This window comes from Aquila chrysaetos, chromosome 10, assembly GCF_900496995.4.
Source record: "Aquila chrysaetos chrysaetos chromosome 10, bAquChr1.4, whole genome shotgun sequence".
NCBI classification, from domain to species: domain Eukaryota; kingdom Metazoa; phylum Chordata; class Aves; order Accipitriformes; family Accipitridae; genus Aquila; species Aquila chrysaetos.
This window is the reverse complement of record NC_044013.1, coordinates 25,452,296-25,468,462: the sequence shown is the minus strand read 5'-3', so window position 1 is coordinate 25,468,462 and position 16,167 is coordinate 25,452,296. Positions and strand designations below refer to the sequence as shown.

At 41.6% G+C, this 16,167-nt stretch overlaps 1 protein-coding gene across 2 annotated transcripts; it reads right to left on the bottom strand.

The window, feature by feature from the left end:
* Positions 1–1,353: 1,353 nt before the first annotated feature.
* PARL (presenilin associated rhomboid like) lies at positions 1,354–15,612 on the bottom strand. 2 transcript variants are annotated; one of them, XM_041126534.1, is made up of 11 exons: positions 15,526–15,612; positions 15,141–15,442; positions 14,180–14,378; positions 13,782–13,922; positions 11,132–11,180; positions 9,023–9,118; positions 7,475–7,624; positions 6,932–7,002; positions 5,475–5,576; positions 3,537–3,634; positions 1,354–1,680 (listed from the first exon to the last, which is right to left on the bottom strand). In XM_041126534.1, exons 1-11 carry the CDS (start codon positions 15,574–15,576, stop codon positions 1,563–1,565), a joined length of 1,377 nt encoding a protein of 458 aa, XP_040982468.1. In that variant the 5' UTR covers positions 15,577–15,612; the 3' UTR covers positions 1,354–1,562. The 2 variants fall into 2 exon arrangements, with proteins under 2 accessions (XP_040982468.1, XP_029885027.1); XM_030029167.2 differs by lacking the exons at positions 15,141–15,442; positions 15,526–15,612 and adding an exon at positions 14,466–14,627.
* Between the last annotated feature and the right edge of the window lie 555 nt (positions 15,613–16,167).

Genomic DNA, 16,167 nt, shown 5'->3' with positions numbered 1-16,167 from the left:
GCTGCCCTCTGCTGCAGGCAGGGCTGCACTGTGGCTGAAGCCCTAAAAACTGGCGTGCTTAGTCCCGAGTATCAGAGAAAGAAGTAGGAAAGGAGAAGTGACAAACAGGAAGCTTCTGGAGCAGAGCAAAGGAATATTAGATACTCCAGCTCTTTCATTTTTTAAGTGTTTAAGTCGACAGGCACTTAAAGGAACAAATCCTCAAGTGTCTCATTTTCCAAGGGAGAGAAAAATTAGACTTGAGCACTGGCCTGTAGCAGTAAGGGAGTTTACAGCAATTTTGTACTCCATCATTTACTACAACTGGTGCCATTTAGCATTATGTATTCTTTATCCCTACAGGAAATGTATTTTTTGCAAGGCACTGTTGTAAAGTAAAAAGGCACAAGTTGCTTCGTACAGATGCAATGTGTTCTTTGACAAGTCAGTCCATCTGGAATGGCTAATTCAGCCTGCAGGGAAGAGTTAAAGGTTTGAACCCACCAGCTCGTAGCTGGGCAGACTCCTCAGCCCTTTGCACGGTGTTTGGTAGTCATCCTCGCAGGACAGGCACCAATCTTTGTTTTTATTTGTATAATAGGAACATCGGTCATGGTACTACCCTGAGGTTTACTTTAGTAGTTACTTCCAGTTACAGTGTTGCTGATGTTGGGCACCTCATCTATTTTTACTGAAGCTCCTTATTTTTCTAGAACTGGCACACTCTGAACCAAATGTTACTGTTTTAAAATTCTCAGAAAAACCTTAAAGGAAACTAGCAATACAGCACAACTTTAAAAAAAAACAAAAACAACTAATGCAGTGAACGAATATTACAAAGCAGCATAACTCATGGTAAAATATCCAAACCCACAGTGTAAGTCATTATTCTACTGCATGTAATTATGAAAAAGATATCATTGCAGTAAAATCTAACAAGATGTGACAGCATCTTGGAAGCGGATAGAAATGAAATACATAGGTTGAATAAGCCACAGCTGATGAATAAAACTGGACCATTAACCAGTATGTAAGCTTTAGCAAACAATCCAATATTGCTTCATGTATTTCAAGTTTAAGATCAAAAGAGACCATTGGCTTATCTTTTCAACAACGAAGACCACTGAACCTCACTACATTAGCCTTATGTTGAGTCCAATCTGTCTAAAGCATGCCTTCTAGGTAAGCACCTAGTGTTGTTTGGTGGACGTTAGGGGGATGTGTGATCCATTAACTTGGTTTTAAAAATGTTTCTTTTCCTAAGTAGTAACCAGTTGTACCCCATTTTGAAGTTTTTTGGACAGAGCTTTTGGTGACTTCATTGGAAAGCTTTTTTTTATTCCTCCTTTAAAAAATGTAACACAGACTGTTACCTCAGAAAGCAATAGGATAAAAACCTTTATTGTTCCACCTTTGCCAGAGTTCATCTTCTATTGATATGCATTTTTGTAACTGTAGTTTACACTAGAAACTTCAGCTCCTTAGAGGCTTAATGTAGAGTAGCAAAAAACCTTCAAAACCAATTCAATCCCGTGTCTTCAAGTAATATACCACGTGGGCACAAGGAATCTCTAGGATTAGAATCAGTTAGATCTTCCACCTCCTCCTTTTCCTGTCGTCTTTGTTCTCATTTCATGCCAAGCTTTCACCAGTGGTTCTCTGTTCTTCCATATGAGCTCATGGCCATAAGTCACGTACCACCTGAGAAAAAAAAAAAAACCTACTTAAAACTAACTGCAGCTTTTCTCTGTATCTGACAAACAGGCTGATCACTAAAATTAACTCACTCAACTGCTCTGTATAGGAGACAAGATAAACTGAGGCAGAAAGAACAACATTCTTAGAAAGTGGCAGTGGCAGTTAAGCCCCTTGTTCTCTTGACTCCTAATAGTTAACTTTGTGTTCTTGCTTGTCTCAGTCCTGAAAATGAATTGTTTTCATGCCTTTGATTTCATGCTCTCATGATTTCTCTTTAAAAAGGATACAAAAAACTATTTCCATTTAAGAGACTTTTAAAACAGTACTGTTGCTTGTGCTAATCCTTACTGACAATACCAAGTAAAAGTGTTTTTCTCATATGTAAATACAACTGCCCCATAAGGAACAGCCACATTCCATTCAAAGTGAATTTTCTTCTATAAACATCTAAATGAAGATTTAATCTATTGAAGTGTTCTAGCTCAATTTATATTCATAGACAACTATATATGCTGATACATGAATATCAACAATAGTGATTAAGCAAGGGAGGTTATGGTAGAGAGGAGATGCAGGAGGGGAAGCAACCATATGGAAATAGGTTGAAGGTTCTCCCACAAGCCTAACTTCACACCTGAGTCCCAAATAACAAAAGCACTTTTAAATGAGCCATCAGCCAGTGCTAGGTGAACTGGCCTATAGCGGCTTTCCAAACTGGACAATTGTCTGTGAGGCAATGTATAGAAAATACTTTGGCCATTCAACATATGTCCTAAATAGAGGCCCTGTTTTAGGATGAAGTGACCAAAATGATCACAGAGTAGAACATACAGGTAGAACATGTAGGCAAGGAAGGCAAGATACTTGTTAACTCAAGAGATTTTTACTGCAACTGCTATCCTATTTTAATAATAAGTGAATCTGCATTATAATGAACAAGCTGATATAGATACACCATGGCAGAAAGTAGTTATGAATTAGCAAGACTACATCAAATGCATTTGTGATGCCAGAGAAGGGGAGAAAAGGAGACTGTGCAGCACAGAACTTATGACACCAAAGCCAAGAAATCGCAAACAAAGGCAAACCAGTTCGTGCACCAAAATAAGTGTCCTCCACCTGTTCTTTGTCTGTCCTAGTTAAATCTCAGGTACGCTTTTAAAATGCCTACATAAAATGTTTAAAAATGTTCCTAGCAATAAGAGTGCAAATTAAGACAACGTTGCAATCAGGTAGAAGGAGAAAAACTCATTAGGTAATGTAGTTCAAACATGGAACAATGCAGAACTGTTTCCTACAAACTGGTTTCTAGTAGTTCTTTCCAATTAGGAAGGCTCCACACAAAGACAATGCAGCCACACTGAGAAACAGCAGTAGAGGCTGCTCAAAGGAATTTGGCCTGAGCTTATACTAACTCTGTAGCTCTCTCTAAATTGGCAATTACAGGAAAAACACTGAGACAAAGAAATTTTCTTAGCTGTTGAATTCTAAAGTTATTTTAATTTGTCCATGCTGTGTTTTGTGAGAATCTTTTCTGCCTTGTGACTCTCTTCAATGTGCCGGGGAGAGCAGGACAGAGACAGCCAGCCCAGGTTACGGTGACAGGACAATCTGACATCTAATCTATCATTCTAAGGCAGTTCAGCTCAATTTCTTTCATTTGCTTTCATAAAGCATCTGTTAACAGTATTTTCTACAGAATTTTGTAGCACTACAAGGGTAACAGTGAGTTGTCTTCAAGGCTACTTAAGACAACTTTCCAAAAAAACCCCACACTTCAGAGACAAGAGGAGGAGGAAAAAAAATCACAGGATGAATTTTAATATGAAGCAAACAGAAGTTAGTAAATACTGACTTACATTCCAAAGAGAGCTCCCCCAAGATGTGCAGCATGGTCAAAAAGTCTCCAGCCTAGAGCAAGCCCTGCAGTATCAAATGCAATTATGGCTTTTAAAGCCTGGAAAGGAACAGAACATGGATGGACAGGATCAGTCACAGCATATAAAGGCCACTGATAACAGTTTCCTATTCTGGCACAGAGCAAAAATTTGGGATCAAAAAACATCCTGTAAATTTTATATCAAAGCAATCACTGTTAATAAAAAAGTTTTAAAACAGACTCAGTCCTTAGCTGTACTGTGCTGTCAAAATATAGACATGAGCAGCTACAGAATAGTGTAGGGTAGGAATGTGTCTTTTTCAAATACTCAGTCTCTTCCAATCTTCATTTCTAAGCATTACAAACTCAGGTCAGGAAAAAAAGAAAGGAAGTTACCTGAAAGAGTACATGGTACAAAAGACACCACAAAATACATAATTGCAACATTCTCATTCACCAATTCTGACACAGCTTAGATTTAAGTGCATCTGTTGTCCCAAACACAACCCTCTAGTGGATGGAATATGTGAGGCAACATGCCTGTCATCTTATCTGCCATAAACTGATCATCACACTTTCCTAAATGACACATCTGTTGGAAGGTAGATAACCAGGATGATAGTGAACAACTCCATGGCCAGAAACAGCATGAGCAATGGTATGCCATCCTCAGGAGACACAAACCACCGTAACTGTAATTATGCAAAATTTTACTAAGTGCCTCACTCCAAAAGTCCAACAGATTTAATGTTAGGATTAAATGTTACTTTAAGTAGGATTTCTTTCCTTAAGCATACGTGTTAGAATACCAGCTATATTGCTACATTGGCTTGTTTATTTTAAAAGCCGATTACAGTATATGTAACGTAGGCTAAAAGAGTACATAAAGTTTAGAAATACAATTCCATAGTAGGGCTAAAATTATTCCAACATTTATACTGCAATAGCCAATGTTGCTCTTATTTTACTGTTGCAATGAGCACTTCCTCAGGGCAACGCTCTCTGTGGCTCTGCCAATATTTCTCCCCTGGCCATTTTCTTTAAGAAAGATGCAGTTAAAGGATAGCATGCAAAAAACCCAGGTCCACTCAAGCAGAAGTGCAAGAAAAATGTGAAGGCTACATCTAAGAACGCTTGTTCAAATCTGTAAGCTTCACTTACAAAAAAATATTAGATCTCATGATCTTGACATGACAAACCTTAACTGCTTTAAGTATAACAGTAAAACAACTTTAAGTAGTGGACCAAGGATGATTAACTTATTAAAACAACTCAAGATATACATGAGAAGCTTTTCTTATATGGGGCAGTGGATGTGCTTAAAAGAACTTAATGAAACAAAACCCGAGTCCTAGTACTACAAATGAAGAAAAGCCTCAGTAGGTTATTTCTAAGCCTAACAGTGTTCTTAAAAGTATCAAAAGATGGTATCCAAATGAGGAGGCAGGTATTCCTCTAGGGCTGGAATGTTATTTCCCTTGAGAAGTGAAATTCTGTTTTTCCCATCTTGATAAATTTTTCTTCAAAAAGAGTGTATCAGTATTAGATTAGCCTGTAACAAGTGCTGCCATAAAAATATCACCCATCAGAAAGAACACTATGTGTATGCATATTTCCTCAGATAGGTGAACCTGAGTCCCTCCCAACTTCTTTTACCTCTTAGTATCAGATTTGAAACAGACCCATGGAGGATGATGGAATTTAGGATAATTCTAAATTCACTGCACACTTGTGCAATGACCGTGTTAGGCTGCAACAATTCAGAATCCATCTCCAGGACTTCCATGACCTGTATTCTCTTTAAAAATAAATTTAACAGCTTAGAAACACAAACGCAGGGGACACATGCTCAGATACTGGAGAGGTATGGGGAAAATGTTTTAAGAGTAGGATTTCTTTGAAGTTCAAAGGCACTTACGTTTCCTGCTGTAAATGTGAACATTGGAAGAAATATGATGGCTAGTTTTGCTTCTGGCATCTTTGTACATACGGCTGCAAGGACAGTCATTATAGCTCCTGACTGTAAATACATTAAAAGGCATGAAAGTAAGCTGAGACGTTACATAAGGGAAAACTTATTTTTCTGCATGTGAACCCATTTTCCTTTTGGCTTTTATTTTCAAATGCAGCCCTGTGGTAAACCTCAAAGCACAAAGCACCACAGCAAAGTTCAGAATAAAAATAAAACAAGAGACCATTATTTAATTTCAATATCTGAAATTACAAATACTGGAAAAAAAATACCCCTCAGATGCTCTTACATAATTAAGAAATAACCCCCTCAATTTTTAAGATAACAATTTATGTTAATGTGTTTTTTCCCCAGTAAACCCTAGAAATCTAACATATATTAATCAAACACAGACATTCCAGATGAAGGGAGTCATTCTGAAGCTTGTACCAAAACAAGGAAAATAACAGATGGACAGGGACAAGAAATCTTTTGATAGTGAAACAAGCAATTCCCTAGTCTGTACTAAATTGACCATGGGCTTTTGTATCCATGAAATATCTCAATGGAGAGGCTGTGAATACAGTAAACTAATGCAATGTGTGGCAATTTCAGTAAACTCAGATCAATAAGACTAATGGAAAGTAACTTGCTCCAGACATAGTTTATTCACAAGATAAAGGGACAATACATAGACAGCACTACCAAAAATTCTAACTTCAGGACAGCTCAACAGATTTTTTTTTTTCATTCCAATTGAAAAATAAGAATCTGACTTTTGGCTTTTATGAAAATTATTCAGAAAAGTAAGTTAAGAAGCCTTTAAAACTTGAGAAACAGCTAGGTTTACCTCAAACTTATAGCAAGTTAAGTGTTTTAAAATGTTCTACTACTAAAAATACTTGTAAAGAACAGACAACCACAACACCTCCTCTGCCTGCCTCATACCTTTCATACTGTGAGACTTTTGGCAGGAGTGCTGCCCTTCCTGCACAGCATGTCCTACAACTTCCACTAGTATCACATGCTGATTTTGATTGTCTGATTACATTATCTCTTTCTAAAGTATTCTCTTTTCAATTAGAGAAGACTGATATACAATTAGGAAATAACATTTCTGAAATAAGTTACAGAACTGAACTATCTGCTCAGTCACAAGAGGTCCTGCTGTTAAGTTCTCATTTACAATCAGTTAGCATTAACTGGCATTAGTTCTATGCTGCTGCAAGAGAGAGTTAACATATTTGAAGAACAGGCAAGTTCTTGCACAGGAATCACTGCCTGGTTACTTGGTTTTGGTAAACCTTCCTAGTTTCCATTATCCCAAATATATTCTTGGCTTTTAAGTGGGTTAAAGAATACAGCAGGCTTTGAAAATTACTTCAGAAATCGTTATAAGGTCTCCCATATTCCAAGATACTTACAGCTCCAAGGGATGGTTCAAACCTTCCAGTGGCCATTTTGGCAACGTAACTGACAAAAGTGGAGATAACCCCTAGAAAGGAAAAATGACTATTGGAAACAATGCCAGCAATACAGATAAACATCAGAAAGTACAACAATGTTATCTGAACATCTTCCTAAAGAAGCTAGTGTAGGTGGTGTGGTAGGCTTTGTTTTGTGGGGGGTTTGTTTGTTTGTTTGTTTTAACTTGAATTAACTGTAATCTTTTCCCATGAAACTTCCATTACTCTGTATTAAGAGCTATTTTATTTTGGTAGCTAAGCATGAAGTAAACCCAGATACTTGTATTGTCATGATATTCTGAAGCCCAATACCCTAAACCCATCAAAATTCTGTATGACAGCAGATAAATACTGCAGTTAGTATAGAGCAATGTGTGGGACTGAACAATGGCCGGCCATCTGTCATCATACATCTATTAACCATGCACACACTTTATTTCCATGAATACATATTTATATTTTTTAAGTGTTGTAAATATATATATATATATTTAACATTACCAGCAGAAAGATACACTGCAATGAACTGCTCACATCCCAAAAGAGAGACAATGCTGCTGGAAAAACTCCATAAAACATACATATTTGCTGCCATGTGGAATAGAGAGAAGTGACTAAACGTAGATAGCAGCATGGGAGAACACAGGGCTCCTACGAAAAACAATGAAAAAAAAAAGTCAGTTTTTTAAATTGATTCAACTTATGTCATGCAGCCTAGAAATTTATCAAGACATACTATAGGCTAATTATGCTTAGAATTCTCACATACAAGCTATGTAATAAACCTAGAAATGTAACAAATATCAAATTCCACGCAATACTGTTTGAAAGGTAGAACATATACCCCAGAGATATGCAAGCTGTACAAACAGCTACTTTAGAAAGTTTTAATTACCTACTGGGGAACGTTCCACCTGAAACATTTATCTTATGACACATCTCCTATGCTTTGGAAAGGATAAAAGAGATTTTATTTATATATGTATATGGTGAAAGATTTTTAACATATTATATGAGCACCTATAAAAATTATTTTGCTACAGAGATGGACTCAAAAATTAGTGTTCTTTTCAAAAAGCTACTAGCTCTAATCACTGAAGCAGCAGCCTTCAAAATGCAAAAAAGCCAATTAGCAGGTTTGAAGGTCAGCATTATTTAAAATAGGAGTGTTTGGGGTGACTGATGCTCAGATCTGGATAGTAGCTATCTTTAGCTTTGTGTGGGGAATTGGTTGAGTTTCCACTTTTTCAGCAGAAATTAAAAGGATAGCAGAAAGTACTCTCCTAACGCATGTTTGTCTCATCCTTTTCTTTTCTCTACTGTGGAAATGAAAGCCAATCGTTGTGCCATTAAATACTAGTAACTTGCTTTCCTAAGTTAACCTCTTCAAAACATTTCACACACAGTGAAAGCCAAATTTGTGTTTTGTTTTGTTTTAATGTGACCCAAAGCACAGCTTTGAAACAAGGACTCTGTGCATAACATACAGACTAATGCTTGTCCATTGATGAAAGCACACATGCATATGACTGATGACCGTTCTATCTGCATCCCATAGAACATTAAGGGGAACGAGGGAGTTGTGGAGGAAATCGCATTTGAGTCTAGTTTTTGAATGGCATTACATAGTACAGTTTATTTTCCTCCTTCCCAAGGAGTGGCATGATTCGCATTCTGTCCATGAAAGCAGTAGGGGTTGATATCACTGGGAGAAGTGCCTCTTCACCTTTACAAAGGCAGGAGCTGCATCCTACTGAATGCAGTAAAAGGCCAGGTAGCAGGCAACAGTTTTGACATTACAGTATTTAGAAAAGCACCAGTGTTTTGTTTCTTTGTTTTAAAAAATCAGATCCGTTACTACTAACTTTTTTCCCCTCCAGCCATTTCCTGTTTAGACAGAATAATGTGTTTGGGCATGACTGAGATTGAGATTGCTTGTGGGTGATGGAGCTACAAGTAAGCCATGTGCCATCTGAAGCTTCTGTAGTATGATCAGAGGCTCTATTACATCCCAATGTAGAAAAGTCACCCAAATTACTGTTCACTTACTGGAGGATGGATCTGAGGTGAAATATGTAAACATAATGCGTCGCATACCAGGCAGCCTCCATAAACAGAATACGAAGACATTTGCAGCTATAATGCCTTTTAAGAGAAAAAAAAAGTATAAAAACAAATTATGAATGTAACACACCAAAATGCTTACTGTAAACAAGCATTCAAAAGTAAGCTTACAAGAATCATACTTTTTCTTCACTTTTTCCATTAAAAGCAGTATCCACTTCTTACTTTATAGAGTTTAGAAAAAGCAAAGAAAAATACTGAAAGCTGTATTTATGTAGTGGAAGTCTTTCAGAAATATTAATTTAATTGCAACTGTTTTAACATACAGTGTAATGAATGCAACAGTCCAGAAAAATCTGTACTGAAGACGTTGAAGCTATGGTTTCAAACTTCTATACCACTGTAGAACAAATGAAACAAGAACCAGCTTAAGAGGCCTCATTTCTTGCCTCTGTAGCTGCTTATTCCCAAATGCCACCAATACGCTGCACAGTTGCATTTAACTGCACAGGGAAGGGAGAAGACTAGGGGAACCATACAAACATGCAATACGCATCCTGTCCATGTTTGGAGGAACTTTGGTTTTGAGGGATTTGTAAAGATACTGTTTAGAGATCAAGCATAAAAAGTTGAGCTGGCATTGCTAAGGCATAGTCACCTTTGGGAGATAGCAAACGTGCAGCTTTTCACTTCACAGATGTTTAGTGCAATCTTACTTTATTTTAAATAAGAATGTAGATGATTAGAAACATAATGATGCAAATTTAACATCAAATTTAAACATTGTTTAAAGTGCCTTCTCTATTTCTATCCAAGCATTTAGGTACTTGAAATGTTTTGTAATAGCTAGAAACATTAAAGGGGAAAATAATTGCGATTCCTTTACATAATGGTAAATGTCACATAATTATTCTCTTTTTGGAGTTTGCAACAAAATGCAAGACGTGCGAAAAACTACGACATATAAATCCTAGAACCAAAATTTCAATAGATCTCTTCTTTCAACACTCCATCCTATTCCACCATGGTCTTTCATTAGAGGAAGTATTTTCCTTGCATGCTAAACCAAGACGTTACAGAACTGTCAACAATTTCAGTACAGCAAGCCCAACCTTATTATGGCAATCAAGGGTTAAGTATCCAAACGGCTCAAGGTCTAACAACTACAATTTGTATTGCTTGTTAGATTAACTAGATATTGAGGGGATGCTCTAGAGACTACAGAATATGAATCTTCACCACCCCCACCCCAATACAGTATTTGTATCTGTATTGTGACCAGGCTTGCATGTTGAAAAGCAATTCAAAGCATTGTACAAAACTTCTTGACAGCACTTGTTAATTGAGTGGCCCGAGATTATTTTTGCCTCAAACATTCAGCACTTATGCAATCTATTCTTAGACTGGGTGTCAACTCTTCAAAGAGTTAGTAAGTTGGTTGAAAATCTTCTTCTAAAATGTTTCTGTAGAAAAGTAAATGACATAGAAATAGCATTTAAGTAACCTTATGCTAACAAACTGCTACTACAGATTCAGTGAATACTTAATTAGAATATGGAACAGCAGATATGGCTCAGCTACTTTATTTGGACTTGAATCAAGTTCTCATCAATTTCTCTCCACACATTACTTTTATTAAATTTATCTTGGGGATTTCAAGTGACATTAGGCTAACCAATCAAAACTACATCGTAACCAAAGGAAAGCTCACAAGATAATTTTATGCGATTTTACATACATCATGCTGAAAACAAGAAGCAACTATTAGAGAATTTTATTTTTGCATAGCAGTGGAATATATACGCCGATTCCTTCTGAAAACATTTGCTGTTTTTCACAGTTCCTGAGAAAAGTGTTGCCGGGAGAGGATTCTAGCTAATCCTCCATGCTCTCTTGCACAGATGCATAGGAATTTTTTTTACTAGTTTGTGAGAAGGAAGTGTAGCAGAAATACTGTATGTGCAGGTCTAAGTTTACAATGCTTTGTGCCTAACAACCTAAACATGGTATGAAAGCCATCTGTTTTAACATACTGTACCTGTTTGCCATATTTCTCTTCCTGTGAATGTCTAATACTTGTAAGCTAACACAAACCTGTCACAGTCCGCTGACCCTCAGTCAGGTTATTCCACCAGCTGTTAACCTGGAATGGAATTGTTGCACATCAACGCCACTGTAAAATACTTGCCATTTCAAGAACAGTCATGTGAAGTTCTACCTTTTTAAGAATGGAAAGGATTTCTTTGAAATCTGTTAAGTAAATTGATTTCAAACTTTTTTATTTCTGACTGGTTTAGCTTTTCAAGTTGGCATTTCCTTGCTCAAGAATAGTTATCTACTCTCCTTTTCATAAAACGTCCCAACGTAGATGAAGAGTTTCTTCAAAAAGAATGGGGTTATATCCTTTTACTCAACTCCATGGGTTTACCTCTGCTTGTACTAAACAAGGATCTAGCCCATAATGCTTACTTTAGCAGATTAGCCAAAGTTAGCATAAACCCTGCCTTGACTAAGCCTCACCCTAATGCTGTCTAATATGACACCACCCACCTTTGAGAGATTCCACTTTTGTGCCACAGTCACTTTTGCAGGGGTGGCTCACAAGATGTGGAATCCATTCCCCCTTGCATCCAGCTCACCCAGCACTCCTCCAAATTTAAAACCCCTGAAAAAGTTTATTTTGAGCGCAGTCAGACCACAGACAAATTCCACCCCCTTTCCCTTCCTCAGCTTTCAGAATCATTTTGGACAAATATTTTATTGATAGCTTAATGATCTTCCAACCATACTGATGGGGACAATGTCATAAAAATTATGTGTAGGTTGGAGGCGGGGGGAAATAACGCTGTATGAAACAAACCATTCTCTATTTGATATCAAAGTAACAACTTAATTATATCTTTTTGTTTAATTCTCTGGCACGGGATACAGATACCAATATTTCCTACAAAGTTGTCCAGTGTAAGAACACTAAACAAACATGATTTTTCTACAATACAAGTAGATGCCCTCAGAAACTACTTGGGGGATCCTGAACTTCCAAAAATAGAACTTACCAGTTGAAGATGGAGATTGGGAGTTTAAGCCTATTAACAACAGGGCAGTTTTGTTTGTGTTTGCATTTTTTTTTTTTTTTAATTTTTTTAATAGCTAATCACCAAATCTTCCCCTTCAGGTTTTGAAGGAAAACAAAAGTATAAAACCAACATTACTTAAAATATTAAGTGGCAATCACAATCTCACCTGTAGTTCATATACAATGAGCAAGAAAGCATGCTGTACTGGGCTTGGCTAGGACAGAGTTGATTTTCTTTATAGCAGCTCATACAAGGTGCTGTGTTTTAGATTTTTGACCAAAAGAGTACTGATAGCACACTAATGTTCTAGCTTTTGCTGAACAGTGTTTGCACAGCATCAAGGCATTTCCCGTTTCTCACGCTGCCCCTACAATGAATAGATTGGGGGTGCACAATAGGCTGGGAGGGGACACAACCGGGCAGGTGGCCCGAACTAAGCAAAGCAATATTTCCTACCATATACTGTCATGCTCATCAATAAAAGGAAAAAGAGGATTTTAGGAGGTTTAGCCATCTCTTGCTCATGAACTGGCTGGGCATTGGTCTACCCACAGGAGACTGTGAGCAACTGCCTTTGCGTCACTTGTTTTGTTTTCTTCTCTCTTCTCCCACTTATCCTTCACTTATTAAACAATTTTTGGTGGTTGTTTTATCTTTACCCCCAAGTTTTCTCGCTTCTATTCTTTCTTTCCTCTTCCCCCATCCCACTGGGAGTTTGTGTGGGAAGAGGGTGAGCAGCTGTGTGGTGCTTAGCTGCTCACCAGGGTTAACTCACAACACACACCCATTTCGAAAGAGGTACCACAGTGCACACAATGCACATTACAGCAACAACTCCTGTGTGTCCTACCCAGGACCCTGTGCTTCTCCAGCTCCACACTCAGCCCTACTTTCCTTGGACAAGCAGACCTTAAGGAGTAATCAAGCCTGGTCTATCAGAAGCCACAGCAGTTACCTTGAAAAAAATATAAAATGTACATGCACGTTTACTTTTAGTTTTCAATTAAGTGTATTTAAAACTAATAACTGATACTTTTAGGATGTCAACTAAATTTATAACGCATCTTGCAGCACTTACATTGTTCTTACTACCCAAGCTCCAAAGTATTTGCACGGAAATGTCAGCTCTCATAAAGAAAAAAAGCTCTCTAAGCCCTCATATCTGTGAGGTATAGGTTGAAAATACGAATGCATTTCAGAAGCCAGAGCATTAAAAAAACCTTATGCTTAAGGTTCAGAATTTAAGCTAGCTCTGTCCTCTTTGGGAATTCCATCTTCACTTTTGAGAACACCTGGGCATAGCAAGAATAGATTTTTTTTTTTTTTTTTAATTACAGCGGAAAAGCAAAAAGTACCTAGTTTAGGTATACAAACTACTGCTGCTGACCTCTCTTCCCTGCATTTCAGGGTGAGGATGGTATTTTTCTCCAGTATAGCTTCTGCAGTGATACTGTGAGTTACAGTTTTTCTTGTAAGGAAACGCATCTACTGTAATTTGCTGAAAACCTATTACTTCTCCAAGTTACAAATCAGGACAAACAGGACAAGTATCTGTTGTACCAATGGCGCTCGCAGATGTGCCTACACCAGAGGAAAGACGCGGTCGTGTTTTACGCTCTGGCAGGGACCCACCCGTGTGCCAACAGGCTGGGCCTGGCTCCGTGTACCTGCTTTCTGAAGTCCCCCCTCTTCTGTGGCCGTATTTTATCCAACCAGTCTGCTCGAGCTTCCTCAAAATAGGTCTGGACCCGCGACTTGAGCGACTCGTACTGCCAGATGGCGGCGGATCCGAAGGCAGAGCCTGTGAACTGGGCGATACCGGATAAAGTCAAAATGAAGGCACCGTCCCGTGGCTTTGGCCGAGGAAGCCGGGCTCCCCCTGACCTTACGTTACGCGCCATTCCCAGTCGCTCGGCCCTGAGCAACGCCGGCACGTTAACGGGAACTAAGGCACCGCTGACAGACGGGGGTCCCGCCACGGAGCCGCCCCCCCGGGGCTCCCTGCCGACCCCGCTCCCCCTCCCCGGCCGGACACGGCAACCGCCGGCCCGCGGGAGCCGCTTACCCCCACCGCGAAGAGCAGCGGCTTGACCAGGCGCCGCGGCGAGGGGCGGCCGGCGCGGGTCGGCGGCGGCGGCGGGCAGAGGCTGCGGCGGGGGGGCGGCGGGCCGGGCCGCGCTTCGGCGGCGGCGGCGGCCGGGGGCTCCTCGGGCCGCGCCCGCGCCCGGCGGAAGCCCTGTCGCTGCTCCAGCAGCACCGTCAGTCTGCGGGGGAAAGACGCGGACCGTCAGCAGCACCGCCGCGCCCGCCCGCCCCGCAGCCGCCCCCTCCCCGGCCCGGCCCGGCCATACCTGTGCGGCCGCGGGCCCCAGGCGCGGGCCCAGCACCGCCACGCCATGTTGGGCGCCTCCCCGCGCCCCAAGCTCTTCCGGGGCAGCCGGACGCCGTCTTGCGGGCGCTGCGGCGGCGGGGCCGGGGCACCCGCTCCGTCACCCCCAGCGCGCCGGGCGGGGCGGGGGCGGCCCGGGGAGGCTCCCCAGAGCCGCGGGACCGCTCCGCACGGTGGGCGCCCCCGGGGCTCCCGGCGCCGTGCCGGGGGGGGGGCAATTCCGGCAGCGCCGCAGCTGCTGCCGGCCGCCGGGTCGGGTGCGCCCACGTCCTGCCCCGGCCGCCATGTCGAGAGGGTCGTCCGGGCTCTGCCCCGCCATAGTGGGAATGGCGCGGCGGGGCGCGCGGCCCCTTTGGCCACCGTGATGAGCGTGGCAGCTCCTTTACGTCCCGGGCCCTCTTGGCGAGTAGCGCTTGCACCACATAGTTAGAGGCTTCCATGGGTTTAATATATTGTTTTCACTAGAAGCCTCCCGGAATAGGGAGAGCCTGTCTCCTCCTACCCTGAGGCTCAGCCGGCAGCAGTGCAAGAAGCAGGGAGGAGGCCGAGGCTGCTGCCTCAGCCTTGCCTTTCTCCGCCACGTGGCTCCACTTCACCACGCCTCACCACCGTACCTGGCTCCTCCGCCCTGCCTCACCTCGCCTCACCACCGGGCTGCTCCAGCGAAGGGCTGTGCGTGGCTAACCAGGCGCAAGGCAGCCGCTGCTGCCCCGCAGCCTCCGCTCGGGCCTCTTCGCCACGCTCGCCCTTGCCTGAGTCGGGTGCCTCCCGGTCCCCTGGCTGCCGGCCGGGGCTCCCGGTCTCCGGCACTGTGCTGCTCTTCCCGGTGTGATCTTCGTGCCGGCGGTGCGGCCAGGCGGCTGCCGGCCGGGCTGGTGAGGCGGCGTGCTGGCAGAGAGCAGTTGCCACCCGGCTAGTGCTGTAAACACCGAGGGCCTCCTGAAATTAAATGGAAAAAGAAAATAGGCGTGTTGGCTTTGAAAATAACTTGTAATTTGTAAGTTTCAAGAATTTGCATGCACCTTTCCGGTTATCTGTGTTGCTGTGGAGATACTAATGAGACAGCTGGTCATGCCTCCAGAGATCAGAGTGCAGAGCTGCCAAAATCAAGCAGCTGGACAAGCAGCGGTTTATCTCAGAGGTGCGTGGGGAGGATGAGAGGCAGCAGCCAGGTGTTGCAGCAGGACAAGTTCTGCGTGGGTGTGAGGAACACACTCCACAGGAGAGCGGTTGTGCTGTCCCCAGCCCTGGAGGCTGCTCTGTTGTGACTGGACGGGGCTTGGGCGACCTGACCCAACGTCGAAGCTGTGCTTCAGTGGGAGGTTGGCGTCAATGCGGTCCCTTCCAAACCAAATTATTCTTTAGTTCATTGTGTGAAGGGAAAGTTAATAGCAAGATAAGAATGATCTGTATATTGTAATTGCAAGTGGCTATAAGCCTGATTAGACTATTAATAAGTTACACCAGCTTCAGGAGCACAGTTACAAAGTCAAATTGTTTGGAAGTGGAGAGGAAATGAACTATCGTTGTTTCTTTTTTTTTTTTTAACAAGTGAAAGAGTTTGCCTTCCCAAGGCCAGACTCTGACCTCAGGAAACCTGTGTAAGCCTGTGGTGGGAGACTGCTCTGAGTGGTTTATTACTGTATTTAAATCTCTATTTTATC